Here is a 16,226-nt window from a genome sequence, read left to right as displayed (position 1 = left end):
AAAACAAAGTTCAACCGTTCAGGCATATGTTAACATTCTGCTTATTGTTTGAATATTATTTTTGTCCTTTCCTTTTTGTTTGTTTACTCTTTTAGAGGTATGGTAATAAAATATTTTCTTTAGACAAGTAGATTTGCCCCCTTTCTCATGCAAATAATACCCAGTACAAATGAGATAATTTGCATGAGAAAGGCTAGCAGGATTTGGCTTTTAATGACCTTGTTTTTTGCTATCTGGGAAAATAACTCTGCTTGGTTTTCAATGAAGTAAGAGAAAACCATGTTTTATTTTTCTGCAGTCCTTCACAGCTTTTGGTGTAAGTAGGAATATGTACATTGTTAGTTGTAACATACTTGCATCTCCAGAGTCAGTAGGATAAACACACAGCTAAGACCGTATTTTAAAGATACAGTGCCACATAAAAATTTGCTTATTATTTTGTGTTTCCATTTTGTCCTCTGCTTCTGTAAGTGCGGACTCACCCTGAAGAACGGATCATTTGAGCGTATGTCTCATTTACTGTACAGGATTGACATGACTCAAGAAATGCATAGAAATTGCATGAGAAATAATAACCTGTTTCTATAGGACTAGCTTTGTTCTTTCTAGCTAGAAGTGAAACCTGTAGAAAACTAAATGAAGTCTGCTGATGGAGCAAAATAGTCTTACAGCTAATGTAACTGAGTGCCTTTGAATGATGAGCAATGGAAAGAAATAGTGAACGTGTGCCTTTGCTCCTAGAGCATGTTTTGTTCATTGCACTATATGAAGCGAGAATCACAGAAGAATCAGTGGCTGAAAACTATACCCATATGAATATAACAAAGGTGTCATAGGAAATCTTTGTTCTGTCATCTCCTAACTTTTGAGAACTTGAGTTTGCAGTGCAAACGTAATTCTTTCATGTTGTTTCATTGTATGCAATTTTCTAACCTTTTTCTGCCATAGAAGATGGTGAAAACTAATAATATATATATCTGTAACAATACCTTTACTGTACATTGTCAGGTTGACATTGAACTTTTAGCCTTGCAGCATAGATGTTTAATGATTGTGCTCCAGGGTAAAATATGATAAGTGACAGCAAGACAGCGGCAGCATTTGAGATGTGTCGGTCTTCTGAGAGGCAGTGTGATTACATAGAAGGGATTTGGATTTGCACTATTAAAGACCTGAGCACGGTTCCAAGCCTGTGTATCCTCTTAGTGGAGCACAAACCCACTGCATAACAACAGGCGTTTCCAAGGTGTCAAAATTAATGCTGTCTAATATAAGTAGTTTACCTGGAATGTATGCTTTCCTTGTTCATAGGGCAGTGCGTTTTCCTGTACAATGAAAGGGGTTGTGGGAACAGGAAGGAGAAAAAGATCAGTTTTGTTTCTGTTTTGCTGCTTACACTTTAGGAAAGCTGAAATAAGAAGCTGGGACAGTGCATATGCAGTGCTGAAGAATATTTAATGGCTTTGGCAACAAGCCAAAAGCAAACTCTGCAAGGCAAAGGTGAAATGAAAAATGGTGATATTCAACACCTAATAATAGAGAAGAATGGAGATTTTGTAGTCAGTGAAGATCATACTGATGTTCATAAGGATTCTTCCCCCCCCCCAAAAAAAAAAACAAAAAAACAAAAACAAAACAAAAAAACCCCCAAAAAACTCAAAATCCCACTGCAGATTTCTGACTGTTGGAAGACTTCAGCAAAAGGTTCTCAGAAGTTTTTGGAATAAAAAATGCTAAATGACCATAACGATGGGGAGTTGTCACTCCCTCTGTGTTAATGGAAACAGAGAAAAAATATATTTTTGTAGAACTGTTTCTGTTTTGTAGAAATGTTTCTGAAAAGCTTCTGTTTAAGCTTTTGCAGTTGTTAATGTAGTCAGAACCATTTCAGTTATAATGACTTAATGCATTTTTATTGCTTTTTTTTGGTATTTGATTTATTTTCATTTCAGGGTTTTTTTGCACAATGTGTCCAACAAGCTTGTTTTGTCACCTGATTTTACATCTAAGCCCAGTGAATTTTGCTTGTGCATGCACCAGATGGTATACATATGAGTAGAAGAGCATAATCAGATTAAGAAGCAAGACAGAGGAGTGGGCCTGTTCTTCTCTAAAAAGGTAGCAAGAGGTTTGCAAAGAAAGCAGTCTTTAGGATGTGGAACTTGATTTGAACAGACATGACAGAAATGTCCCTGGCCAGATTAGCTGGAAGAACCAAAAGCACTTTTTTTTTTGTTTTCCTTTTCCAGCTTTTTTAAATGGTGTCAATGCGCCACTTAAGTTTTACAGTAATAGCATCACTAAAATTCAGAGCACTAGAAATTCTTAGCAAGATGCTTTTATTTCTTGCTGTGCTATTCCTTCAAAGTAGAGCTTCTCTGATGAAATCAGATGAAAACTCCAAGTGGTATAATATTTGTGCAAATCAGGGATTTAAAAAAAAATTAGTTCTTTGGTAGGAATTTTCAACACCTGTAGTAGGGTATATTCTTTTGAACAGATCATCCATAGGGGAGTAAATAGGCTTTACAGAAGGCTGAACATCATATGGTTCTTTGGTTAGTGTAGTTTCCTGTAGCTTTATTGCTTTTCCTTTGTTTACACATTTGTTTTGCAGGGTGAGTACAGAATAGATTTTTCAGAGGAAACCAAAAAGTAGTGTAGTGAGGAAAAAGATTCAGTCCTGAGTTTGGTAAGAATGGAAAAGGTGGGAAAAGCATCAAGGAGAAAGAATCCAATCTTACAGGAGCCTCCAAACTTTCTTCCCAACATGCCTTGGGTTTAGGAAGTATTTCCATTTTTCCACCAGTTTTCAGTACACCCTTAGCTATGGCATCTGTGTTTTTATCTCCCAAGGTCTTGTGTTCTTTGGCAGACTTTTTGAGTTACCCTGCACTGCGTATCATCTTTAAGCCTTCTGCTGAGCTTCTAGAGAATGAGAGCATCAGGAGACTTTTATTCTTAGAACTAGGACTACCGCCATAACGTGCTGTTAAGCCACGGCTCAAAATCTTGCAAACCTATTACCTTCCTCTTCTAAATATACATATATCTTTTAAACTTGTTTTCACTAAGCTTGCAGCTAGATTCATGGCTGCTTTGGTGAACATTATGTAAGCAAATTTTGGACGAATGAATCCTTTGATTTGACTGGCTTGTTGCCCTTAGCATCAAACCACTGTCTGTGATCAGTCGAGCCAAGATCCTCCTCCTGTGCGCAGGCGAAGGGCTGCTTTTCTAAGCTGGTTTGTTCAGACTCTGATGGTCCCTCTCTACGTCCAGCCTCTCAAAGAAGATCAGAAGTATGGGAAAAAGTTATCCCTTTGAGGCTGCTTGTAATCCCTAAAATTTTGGACTGTTAGAAGTGATAAGTTGTTACAGTCACTAACTCAGTATTCTTTATCAACAAAGCTGTTGGCCGTTCTTTGTCAGACAACGTGATAGCTTATGACTGATGATACCAAGGATTCTGTCCTGAATTACTCATCTTCTGCCTGAATTGTGTTGGAATGCATTTTGGATTTTTCATGTGGTTTTGTCAATTTTCACTGCTTTAGTACAAAGGTAGTTGGTTTTGCTTGATGGTTATCATAGAACTATCAAAGTAGATAACTGACTTTCCAAAGCACCGACTGTGGTATTTGAGAAGTCTTACCTTCAGTTGATTGAGTATTAGTAACCACATAGTACTTGGATCACAACTTTACGTATTACATTGTGCATCATTAGCTGTAACACGTTATACTGGTTTTTGGAGAAGCTGATCATTTAAGGGTTTGTCTGTGGTCATAAATTTTACACTTGTGTAAAGTGAGTTTGCTTTAGGTAAACAGTATACTGAGCCTTTAAAATCTCTGTAGTCATATTTCTTACTGGGAGGAATGCAGTTTTGTTCTTTCTGATGTGAAGCATCTGATGGCAGCAAAACAAGATCTATCACTGCAAAATGTTTTAAGTATGTTTACATGTGAGCAAAGAATGGAATTCACCAAGGTTAGTTTGCTTAGAAGCTACCGATCAACCGTTAAACGGGAAAAAGATTTGATTCCTGCTGATGTAGCTAGAAAACTGATATATGGAGAGCATCTTCTCTTTAATAAAGATTTGAAATATCCAGCTATCCAGGTATTACCTTAAATAGTCTGTTGGAGACCTTTTTGCAGCTTTTAAGTTGCAGGTTGAACACTTAAAGCTAAGGAATTACAGCATTAATGTGTTTTGTGGAGTTTCAGTTCTACCCCTTATGTGAGCAGATTTCAAACTTTGAGTGAGCAATTGCATAATTACTTTCACAGTTTGTCGACAGCAACTTCAGATGCACTTGAGCTTAAAGGAATAAATAATTTCAGAAGGAAATTTTGCCATTTATGCTCTCTCACAAGAGGGAGTATATTTTGCTGCCACTATTTGTGATTGCCCACTGGGGATATGCCCGATAGCTCTACAATTGGAATGTGTGTGAGAGATATAGGCACTGTTAGAAGTGTTTCTGGTAGGGATGAGGAAATTACTAATTCCATTGTGGAAGACACACGTAGAAGCTTCTCTGGAACACCAGTATTCAAGAAAACTGCCTGAGGCTGCAGATAGGGATAGAAAGGGATACTAGGAAGATGAAAGACAAGGCACGATCTTTTCCTCACACATAACAGGATTAAGTATATTTAACTTTGCAAAACTGAGACTTGGAGTGTGATTACTCTTGATAAATGTTTTGAGGTGTAGTATTTGCAGAGGAAGGAAGGTTACTGATGCTGCATGACAGTGCTAGAGTAAGAATAGGTGAGTGTGGTGGTGTCTGAATTGCAGAGCTTTTGACTGCTTTCCTCAAGGGTCCTGGGTACCTTAACGGTCTGTGTGTGGTTATGTGGTGCAGGCAAGCCAGTAACTGTGCTGAAAGATGTGCTGTTGAAACACTCAGTGGAAGCCAATGACTGGCCCCAAGCTGGCCAAAGAAACCCTACAGTCCATCCAAGGTGACCCTCTGCAATCCACTGCTTTCTCAGTATTGTGCTGCTTTTTTCTACATCGCCATCTTTGCATCTAACGCATATACCATAGGGTCGATGCTTCTGAACTGGCTATGAAATGAACTTGCAGAACTAAGATGATTATTGACTCAGGCTTTGTGCTTATGAAAGTGGCTAAACTGCTTTGGGATCTGAGATGATCTGGTCGTATTCTTTCCGTGTGTGATGCTCCAATTGAGCTGATAAACCTGCTAGACTCAGATTGTTTGTTGGTGGAACCAGCTCTTGGATGTACTACTTTTAGCCTGCAAAACGAAGGTGATACTAGATGCTTGAATGATCACTATAATGGAGTTACAGGAAAGTGGAAAACTTGTCACCTCTTCCTTTTCAGAGCCAGATTGATTAATGTAAAAACAATGTAATTGTAATCTGTACTCAGATTTTTAAAAGTCCACCTCTAATGCTAAGACTGTTGTAGGATTATACTGGTATAATACTACAGTTTGGATCAGGCAAAGAAACCATCAGTGCAGTGGTTGGTGTTACGCAAAACCTACTATATGCCACCTGCTTGTGTCCCTGGTAATACAGGAGTTGATGAAGTTCTGTAGATGCAGAGCATTCATGAAATGCTGGTATAGGCTAAGACTTTGTTCTGAGTCTGTTTTGTAGAAATAAATGTGTATCTCTGTGCTACTATCGAACAATATATCCTAGTGGTTTAAGGATATAGTTACTACCTTCTTTGACTCAATCTTTAACAGTAAGACCAGTTATTCTCTGGTTACCTAGCCCGCTGAGCTGGAAGTAACTGGGAGAAGAATGAAGCCCCCATAATTCAAGGGGAAATGGTCAGTAACCTGCTGCACCACTTAGACACACACAAGTCACTGGGTCCAGATGGGATCCACCCAGGGGTACTGAGGAGGCTGGTGGAAGTGCTCACTGAGCACTTTCCATTGTTTATGGGCAGTCCTGGCTAACCAGGGAGGTCCCCATCAACTGGAAGTTAGCAAATGTGACGGCCATCAACAAGACCAGCTGGAAGGAAGATCTGGAGAACTACAGGCCTGTCAGCCTGACCTCGATGCTGGGGAAGGTTATGGAGTGGATCATCTTGAGTGTCATCAGGTGGCATGTACAGGACAACCAGATGATGAGGCCCAGACAGCATGGTTTTATGAAAGGCAGGTCCTGCTTGATGAACTTGATCTTGTATGAAAAGGTGACCCACTTTAGTGGGTGAGGGACAGGCTGTGGATCTTGTCTACCTGGACTTTAGGAAAGCCTTTGACACCATCTTCCACAGCATTCTGAAGAAACTGGTTGCTCATGGCTTGGATGAGTGTACTCTATGCTGGGTAAAAAGCTGGCTGGACAGCTGAGCCCAAAGAGTGGTAATAAATAGAGTTAAATCCAGTTGGCAGCTAGTCACAAGCGGTGTTTCCCAGGACTCAGTATTGGGGCCAATCCTGTTTAATATCTATGAGGGGATTGAGCGTGCCCTTGCTAAGTTTGCAGATGATACCAAGTTGGGTGGGAGCATTGATCCTCTCAAGAGTAGAAAGACTCTGCAGAAGGATCTGGACAGGCTGGCTCAGTGGGCCAAGGCCAGTTGTATTAGGTTCAACAGGGAGTAGTGCCAGGTCCTGCTCTTGGATCACAACACCCCCACACAACACTACAGGCTTGGAAAGCTGCCTGGCAGAAAAGGACCTGGGGGTGTTGGTGGAGCGCCGGCTGAACATGAACCAGCAGTGTGCCCATGTGGCCAAGAAGGCCAAACAGCATCCTGGCTTGTATCAGATATAGTGTGGCCAGCAGGACCAGGGCAGTGAGTGATTGTCCCCCTGTACTTGGCACTGGTGAGACTGCACCCTGAATCCTGTGTTCAGCTTTGGGCCCCTCACTACAAGAGGGATGTAGAGGGGCTGGAGCATGTCCAGAGACGGGCAGTGGAGCTGGGGAAGGGGCTGGAGCACAAGTCTTATGAGGAGTGGCTGAAGGAACTGGAGTTGCTTAGCCTGGAGAAAGGGAGGCTGAGGGAGGACCTTATTTATCACTCTCTACAACTGCCTGACAGGGGCCGTAGGCAGGGGGGTCAGTCTCTTCTCCCAAGTAACAAGCAACAGGACAAGAGGAAATGGCCTCAAGTTGTGCCGGGGGGGATATAGATTGGATATTAGGAAAAATTTCTTCACGGAAGGGGTGGTCAAGCTTTGGAAAAGGCTGCGCAAGAAACTGGTTGAGTCACTGTCCCTGGAGGTGTCTAAACGACATTGCTTAAGGACATGGTTTAGTGGTGGTCTTGGCAGTGCAAGGTTAACAGTTGGCTTTGATGATCTCAAAGGTCTTTTCCAACCTAAATGATTCTCTGATTATGAACTTATTCATAGAAGTGTACCTATTTTTGTAAACTGTTCTGATTATATTATATTGGTAACAGCATTTGATTGTATGCAGACACACTTGTGTGCATACTGGAACTGGATAGCGTAAGTCTTGCTAATCCTTGTTCTTTGCTCCTTTATAGACAATGAATGATTTTGACTATTTAAAACTGCTGGGCAAAGGCACGTTTGGCAAAGTTATCCTGGTCCGAGAGAAGGCTAGTGGGAAATACTATGCTATGAAGATTTTGAAAAAAGAAGTCATTATTGCAAAGGTAAGGAAGGTTATATTTTTAATATCAGGTATTTTTTTTTCTTTAATGGAATAATCAACCAAATCAACCAAAAATGGAATACTTAAGGTATTTAATTTTTGATGGTAACTGAGTTTGATTGAAATATGTGTATATCTTCAGAAAATAAGAATACAAAAAAGCATGTGTACCTATTTTACATACCTTTTTCCAGTGTTTTATAATCGAGAGTGTGCTAAAGCATTGAGAGAGTTCACTGAGCAGGAAAATAGTGCAATCCAAGTTTAAAACAAGAAAAAGTGTATTGTGGTATATATTACACACTACAGAAATTTTTCTGCAGGTTTATTCAGATAAATGCAATTAATTTAATATACCTGTGCTCTGTTCCTGCTATGTTAGAAAAGACTGCTGTGCATGGGATTAACAATCTATTTTTTTCAGTTCTTGAGGAACAAGGGAAGTCTGAAGCTGATGTCTGATGGCATCATTTAAACTGGTACTGTCCAGTCACTTAAGCTTGATTAGTTTAGTATTACTAGCTCTTGTGCTTGGTCATAATTTTACTAAGTTCAAACTTGAAGATAATCTACTCTCAGCTTTGTTTCTAGCAATTATGAAGTTTTGAATCCCACCTGCACAGAACAAGTTGAGAGCAAAGAACCTACATGCTTTTGTCACCGTGAGACACAATTAAAAATAATCCCAATTATTAAGTACGAAGGGTTTTGAAGGATGTGAATCTGACTGAGATTTTTGAGTGCTTGAGGCTGACAATAACAGTATTCATTCATTAAAACTGAATGTGGATGGGGACTGCTGTATTTTACATATATTTTGTTCTAAAATATTCTTCAGATTTTTCTAATTTTCCTTTCGGCTTATGGAAACAGGGTTTACAGAGTTTTGCAATCTATGCTCATCTGTCTGCCTGTCACTCACTTTCTAATGACTTTTGAATGTGTTGATCAATTTCAATAAAATTTGCTAAGAGGAGTAGAAACTTCAAAGACAATTATATTTCCTTGAGTTTCATTTAAACCAGCCCTGGTGTAGGGGGAGAGACTTAAATTTATGTCTTCAGGAGGGAAGAGACTGACCAGCGAGTTCTGTGTGCCCTTGGCAGCTGTCTCGCGTGCATTGGCAGGGTACTTGGTGTGTGCATGATTTGTACTAACAGCAGCTAGAGTGTACTTTTTCTTCTTACTGCATCTAATGATAATGAGGAAGAGGCGGTATCACTGCTGTGTTCTCCTGATTCTGCGTGGAAAGGAGGATCTCAGTGGTCCTCTTTGTAAAGCTATAAATGGCAGCAGTCTCTGTGGGTCGCCCTGTGGGTCTCAGAGTCTGTCTGATTGCTGCATGCTGTGGCCCAGTCTCCAGCCTGACATCCTTCCCCAGTGCTCTGCTGATACCTGGCACCCAGGGGGTCCTCAGGGGACTCTTACACCTGACTCCTATGAACTCCTGCTCTGCAGCTGCTCCTTCATACCCTTCCAGCCTTCGGAGCATTTCAGCTTGCTTCTTTGTATCAATAAGTACAAAACACATTTTTGAATTCTAGGATTTCTTTTTACTTTGCTGGCTGCTACAATAGCACTGGATTTTTAGATGGGTTAAAACTGATTCTCTGATAACTTTGTGTCTCTGTTGAGTGAAAATTCTTGTTCATAGAAGTATGTGTAAAGCTTGAGAAACTTTGAAGCTATCAGGGATGCAACTGTTTATTGATTTGAAATAGGAAAATGGAAAGCTAGCTAGGTGATAGATTGGGCAGAACCTGGCACTCCCTGAAGCAAACCAGGGTCTGTTTTTCTGCCTGTTTGTAGACTAACAAGAAGATAAAGGTGTGAGGAAGGATGCCTTTCATCCTGTGATGAAAATGGGAGCACCTCAGTCTTTCAAATTTTACTTCCTCAGAACTGCTATTTTGTTTTGAAGGAAGTTTCTCTAAGTCTTCCATAGTGTGGTTGTATATTGATAAGAAACTGATGAAACAACAAAACAAAGACTATGCTTAGATCTTCACAAGTAGTGTGGTCACGTTTTTTCCCCTATAGTCACCAAATACCAGTTTTTCCACTCCTCCTCAAACTAAAAACTAAAGCAGGCTTGAGCCTGAGCTTAGCTGTCTAGCCCAGTCCTTGACTGAGTATGTCATGGGGATTTATCAATAACATTTAGCTCTGGAGATCAGTGCTAAGGATACAGTCACTAGATAGAATAGTAATGTGATATAATATACACTGCAGAAGGTCATACCTTTAACGGCATAATATGAAGCAGAAAACTGGTGCATTGACAGCTGTATCTAGAAACTTGTATTACATCTGCCCATTTCAGCCTAAACCTGGCAATCCTAAATGTTTGTGGCAGATTAATATTACACTTACCAGGAAATTGCTGCCATTATTAAAAACTTCTGAGGCAATGACAGAAAAGCTGGCCATTGCCGGCTTTTTATACCCCATATCTGTTGAAACACTGAGGTTTAAAAGTAAGTAAATAAATAAAACTTTAGGCTTGCTTTTCTCCTTGAAGTGTGTTTATTTTTCCCCCAGTACATGGTTGTAATGTATGTACTCGGTGTTGCGCTGCTGTTCAGCTAAACGGCATCGTAATTTATTACCACTACCTCTGTTGTTGTTGCTGAACTTCCTATTTTGACAGTTTTCAAAGTGTAATTTAAAACTCCTGACATCTGTGTTTACTTTCTAGTTTAATAATACCTTATCTTCAGAGTCTGATAAGCATGTGTAGTACAGTAATATAGTGGTATTATTTGTAGCAATAATAAAGTATACTCTGACTAAATACATTTACTTCTGCATGTTTATGGTTGAAGTTTGAGTCACACCAAGTTAGCCTTCAATTTTGTGTAATATAACACTCAGCGGTAGCTTAGCGCTACAGAAAACGGCTAAAGCAGCTCAGCAGCTCTCTGGCTTTTAGGTCCGGCCCCTGGCAGCCTGGGGAGGGGGGATTTGCTGCATGTATTACATGCAGAATTCCATAAAATGACTGTGTATTCATAATACGAACCTCCCAAGTGCCCTGCTTTTCTCCCTAGCCCTCAGGGGCCGCTCACTGTTGTGGCGCTGGGTGAGCGCCCTCTTCCCGCCATTTTGTCCCCCTCGCCCTCGCACAAGATGGCGGTGTGAGGGGCCGTAGCCCTGCCCCTGGGGCCTCGCTGTCCCCTCCGGGCTGCTGCTCACCTCTGGCATGGCGGGGCTGGCCAGAGGGCCCAGGCTGTGGCCAGAGCAGGGGACAACCACCCATGAGGGCCGCGTTAGTTTCTTTCTCTTCCTTTGGCGCAGCACTTTCTTTAACCTTGCCCGTCCTGGCTCGCAGATGGGAGAGCGTCACAGTCTCTCTCTGAGTTGTCCCTTTCTCAAAATCTGTCTGGAAATGGGCCAGGTATTATGTGGACATCTCCCACCACCATGGAGGTGGCCGGGGTCCCGCCTGGCTCCTGAGGGCCGCCCAGTGCAGGAGGGAGGGAAGCACAAACACCAAACCAAGCAAATGTTTCAAAACAATTTCGCTTAACATTAGGCTAGATGAGACTAGGCTTTAGAGTCGGTGACTACCTGTGTATGTTTCCTGCAAATGGATCCCGTCGCTCTGTAGGTAGGTTGTTCAGGTGATTCGTACCACAGCTGCAGAGCTGTGATGACTGTATTTTTAAACTATCAAATCCGTTATTAGCATTTCTTCCTTCCCTGCATTGTCTGTAAAGTTAAAGGCTTCATTTTACAGCAAGAAAATAAGAAAAAGAAAATCAAATAAAATATGTTAAATTATATTTTGCCAAACCTTAAAACATTTTCTCAGAAAACTTGAGTTTTCTTGTTTGTTTCAGGTTTGTTCATTTTCCAAAACTGTGCTGTAGCTTTCTTTTTTCGAAAGTGTTGACCTTTCCCTTGTAATTAATTAAATAACAATTTTATATCTTAATTCAGACCTACTTCTTCCACTCTTGTTTCTCAGGATGAAGTGGCTCATACTCTTACAGAAAGCAGAGTATTGAAAAACACCAGACACCCTTTTTTAACAGTAAGTATTAGGAATTAGTTTTTAAGTACATGAGCAAATAATTTTCAGTATCATTTGTATTCCATTATGAACATAATTTATACACAAATCCCAAAGTCCTTCTCATGGAGATTTGTAAATAAGTAGTAGCTATCTGGTGCTTATACGATATCCTTTACCAGAATATGTATTGAAGGGTTCAGAAAGAAAGCTTTTAATAATTCAACTGCATTGAAAATAAATTTAATTGTAGAATGTAACTGTTGTGCAATTGTTGTGATTTTTATATATGAATGCTTTTTCAGTAAAGGTTATTGATTTCACATAGTGTCAAGTAAGAAATTTTTACCAAGAAAACTTAATTAAGAATTCAAGAAAATGGTAAAAATACCAATTTCTTCAACATAAGTAGCCCATGAAGCAACAAAATTTGGACCCTACTACCTCAATGTCTTTGTCTTTATATGGTTAATGTTTAATAGCAGGAAAATATTGAAAAGAGGATGAAAATGTTGACATTAATGTCAAATTATGATTAATAGTTTTAATTTTACAACTGACTTCTTTCTGTAGAAGTAATTCTGATTCCTCTCCTTTGAGATTATATTAGAAAATCCTTTTGTTGATTTCAAGAGATAATGCTGTATCTCAAGATAGGGGAGATTTTTTTCTTTTTTGCGTTAAAATATCAAAGTATAACATCAAAGCTTTCCTATTTCAAAAATCATAAACCATTTAGAAAGCAGAGGATTGCATTCACATTGCTTGGTCAAAACATTCTTGGAAATTCAGTAGACAGAAATGAGATCCCCTGAAGTTTCTTAAATTAGAGTGCAAAGGTAAGCAGGAATAGGCATAATTCCCATCCAATCATGCAACACCGTTGCTGCAGTTGTATCTTCATGTCTTTCTGGTATTATTAAACAAATCCTGTAAGGAGGCATGCAGTATTTAAGTCACTTGAATCTCCTTATGAATTTGTTAACTGTAGTTCTACTGCATTTTGTTTCTTTTAGGCCAAGCCCACATCTGTAGATTTTCTTTGGTGGTATTTTTCCCAGCAAAATCAAATCAACATTGATAGGTCAAGAATTTTAATTATGATAATAACATTTGTTAAAATTTCAAAATTGTATGTAAATAGATGTATTAATTTGGCACTCAAGTGTTTTTAACGTTGCATAGTATGTAAACTCAGAGATTCTTTGCTTTGGAAATGAAAGCAGGCTGCAGGTTAAGATCACTTTTCAGATTTCTTTTGGGAGAAATTAATAAGAATATGGTAGTCTGTCCATGGGCATTGTTGAAGTGGACGTCATAAAAATATGATGAGTGAGAATAGCTGGTACCATGTAAGGCAGTCAGAAATGCAGTGTAACATTGTGTATTTTAGTAGCTTCTTAGTATTATATTACAACAGGCATGATTTTTTTTGTATCAATGGCCATGTGGCAGAGATGAGGGAAGACATGCAGGTTTTTGTGTTAATTTATTTCATGCTCCAGATAGGAAGTTACACTTTTAATTACTCTGAAAGTTCTCACCAAGTCAGAATTGTCTGCGTAAGAGGATAAAATTAAATTTTGTTACAGTTGAAGTGCAAGAAATGGTGTTAATACAAGATGATAATTGGTTTGGTTTTGCTGTTTTCTTTGCAAGTCCTTGAAATATTCCTTCCAGACAAAGGATCGTTTGTGTTTTGTCATGGAGTATGTTAACGGAGGAGAGGTAAGTTTTAAAAAGATGTTCTGCACTTGTAATGGTAGTTCTGTCTCTGGGTTATACTTTTAAGTTTTTCTTGGCTTTTTTGTTTTGTGTAGTATCTTTGACCTTTTTTTTTTAAAAAAAAAGTTTTTAAAACTTTTATTTTAAAAAAATGTAGACATGTTTTATAACTATGCTGTCAAAAGTAGTTCCTATAATGGAAGAATTAGACTATTGTATCATGAAAGAGAATTTCATGGTAGAGAAATAATTATGAATAGCATGTTGTTTCATCCTCAAGCACGTTATAGCATGTTCTAGCATGAAACAGTCATAATCTAGTTTAAACATGGAAAAATAATGATGAGCAGTCTTATTTTTGTCCTGATGTGAAGTATGTGCTCTCTTCATTGTTGTAGCCATTGCAAATACCTATGAGAAAAAAGTGCAGTGTTCATATTTTTCACTGCTGCTGTGCCCTTTCCTTGCTGTGTACTCTGGAAATTTCAGTTTAAGTGCTAAACTTCTTAAGGGGGTGTTAGCCTTAAGCCATTGCTGTCCTCCAGCTGTTTACTAAAGAACGGAATATCAAAAACTATATCCATCAAATGGAATTAAAGAGAACTGCAATCTAAGAAGAGGGCTTTTATCTGCCTTTTAGGTGCTGTTTGCTGTTTGTATCTTGTTACAACATGAACTAGGCGTTTTTCCTTATTTTTGTCTACTATATGCTGCATAAAAACGTTAAGAGACTACGTGTTCCGCTATCTTTTTTTTATCAGAAACTGTTTCTTCATTCAGGAATTGCTGCAGCATGGTACCATGTTTTGCATTGTCCTTTTGCTGTGTTCTCCTACAATAAAACTGTCTTCAGCTGTAAGCCTAATGCTTGAGCGCCCCCAGAGCGCCTGTCTTGCATTTGTTGTTCTGGCAGTTTCTGGGTCCTGTCTGAGGGCCATTTACATCCTATCTCGTCCATGGCTGTCTACCAGCCCTGGCTAAACATGCAGCTGTAGGGTTCTCATATGGGAGGATGGCTTGTTTAACTCAGTATGGCTAAACCCAGTTCTGGACATCCCTTCATGGCTAGGTGAGCTAGACACAAAGATCTCCCTCAGCAGTGATGGGATAACAGCATCTCTTGGTCACTCAGCTGGCTTATTTGACATTGAAATATCACCAATATTAAGTCAGGGCTATCTACAATGATTTTTAAAGTGATGTCTTAGAAAGTAGCTAATAATTCTTAGTTTTCTCTGTGCAAGACCTTACTGCATTTCTGTAATCTCAGGGGATGCACTTTGAAAGTATTTTTTTAGCATCAGCCTGTTGTTTAGATACTCATCTTTTTGAAAGGTACCTTTCTGTCCTATTTGAATACAGAGTAGAGTCCACAGAGAATGTTTTTGACTCCTTTCTTGTGATTGAGGATACTCTGACACCATGTTTTGATCGGGCTTGTATCTTGCATTCCTCTGCATTGGGTGGTGCACTCTTGTGCCAGCTGCTGCAAACGTCTCGTGTCATGGGTTTCTGGGTGGCAGTCTGCTTTTGCTTATAGGGATTTGAATAATTGCAATGTACTGTGCCAAGAGTGGGTTGCTTTATAACAGGTATGGTGCTCTTGCTTGTCAGTGTTGTTGATGTTGTTTGCTGATGGTTCCCTAATTCTGTGAAGCTAACCATAAATTTTTGCCACAGTGGGAAATAATGGCCTTTCAGAGTTGGCAGTTTTCTTTGAAGAAACTCTCTTGATATGCTTACATGCTTCTCTCTGACTAGAGATCTAGAAGTTGGACAAACTGGCCTTTTAAATAGGAAAACCTTTAATCTTAGGAAATTTTCCTGTGAATTCCAGACTTTAGTCACTGTCTGCTAAGCAATACGAAAGGCTAGTTTTACAAAGATTAAGTCCTGTTATTAACTCGAAACAACTGAAAATAAGCTGCGCAAAGTTTAGCCAACATTTTTGCCTTTTCTAAGTGTATGTCCTATATGGTACACAGACTTTTCTTTTGCTGCTTCCCTCTACTGTTTTCTCTGTGTTCCAAGGAAGTTCATTTCCCTACAATGGTTTCTTACTGTTGAAGGTGTTGAAAACTCATCTTTTAATCATATCCTTCCAGTGGGAAATTGCCTCTAGCAGTACTATGTTGCTTTTGATTCTTTCCAGAGCTGTACTACCTTAAGTGTGTTTCTGTTTAAAATTCTGTTACATTAAAGATTTCCTTTCAATTAAACAGTTGTGTCTGGGTCAGTTGCTTGGGAATTTTCATGGACTACACCTTTCAGGAGCACATTACCCGAACAGTCCTTCAAAGGAAGGAGTTCTTGATATTTGTGTCTGTATTCTTGACTCTCACCTAGGTGAAAGCAAGAAAATGCCACAATTTAGGCTGTTGCCCAACTACAGTAGTAAAAAGTGTAGTCAGTACTGGGGGTCTTGAGTTCCTGTTCCTGTGGCTGGGAAGGAAAACAGTCAAGGAAGGGGTCACTGAATTACTGAATTTCATTTGGGAGGAGAAGAAATCATGTTAAAATGCTTCTAAACATGAATCTTTAATACTGATGAAAAATCCAGATCCATGTTGAATTTAATATCCCACCAGAATGGTACCAATTTATCGTTGCCTATGTAACCTTGCCTATGTAACTTCTCATTATTTAGCTCAGTTAATAAGGGAACACAGTATAATGAAAATGTAACTGCATCAGTTATATTTACACTGTATGTGTTTCTTTACAGTGTACAAAGTATTACTGTATGGAATTCTCTTTTGACTTCCTTTAAAAAAAACCCAAAACCTATTCTGTAGCTAAATATATTAAAGCATTAGAGGATTTATAAATATATATATATAAAAACATTA

At 39.2% G+C, this 16,226-nt stretch overlaps 1 protein-coding gene across 3 annotated transcripts in view; it reads left to right on the top strand.

The window, feature by feature from the left end:
- The window catches only part of AKT3 (AKT serine/threonine kinase 3), a 161,978-nt gene that overhangs the window by 99,757 nt on the left and 45,995 nt on the right, over positions 1–16,226 (top strand). For all 3 annotated transcript variants that reach the window (XM_040597868.1, XM_040597869.1, XM_040597870.1), the window contains 3 exons: positions 7,507–7,638; positions 11,608–11,673; positions 13,312–13,380. In XM_040597868.1, coding sequence (XP_040453802.1) covers positions 7,507–7,638; positions 11,608–11,673; positions 13,312–13,380 — 267 coding nt within the window. The remainder of the gene's footprint in view (positions 1–7,506; positions 7,639–11,607; positions 11,674–13,311; positions 13,381–16,226) is intronic.

This window comes from Falco naumanni, chromosome 6, assembly GCF_017639655.2.
Source record: "Falco naumanni isolate bFalNau1 chromosome 6, bFalNau1.pat, whole genome shotgun sequence".
Taxonomy (NCBI): domain Eukaryota; kingdom Metazoa; phylum Chordata; class Aves; order Falconiformes; family Falconidae; genus Falco; species Falco naumanni.
Note: the sequence above shows the minus strand (reverse complement) of the source record. Positions and strands in the feature narration are given on the sequence as shown.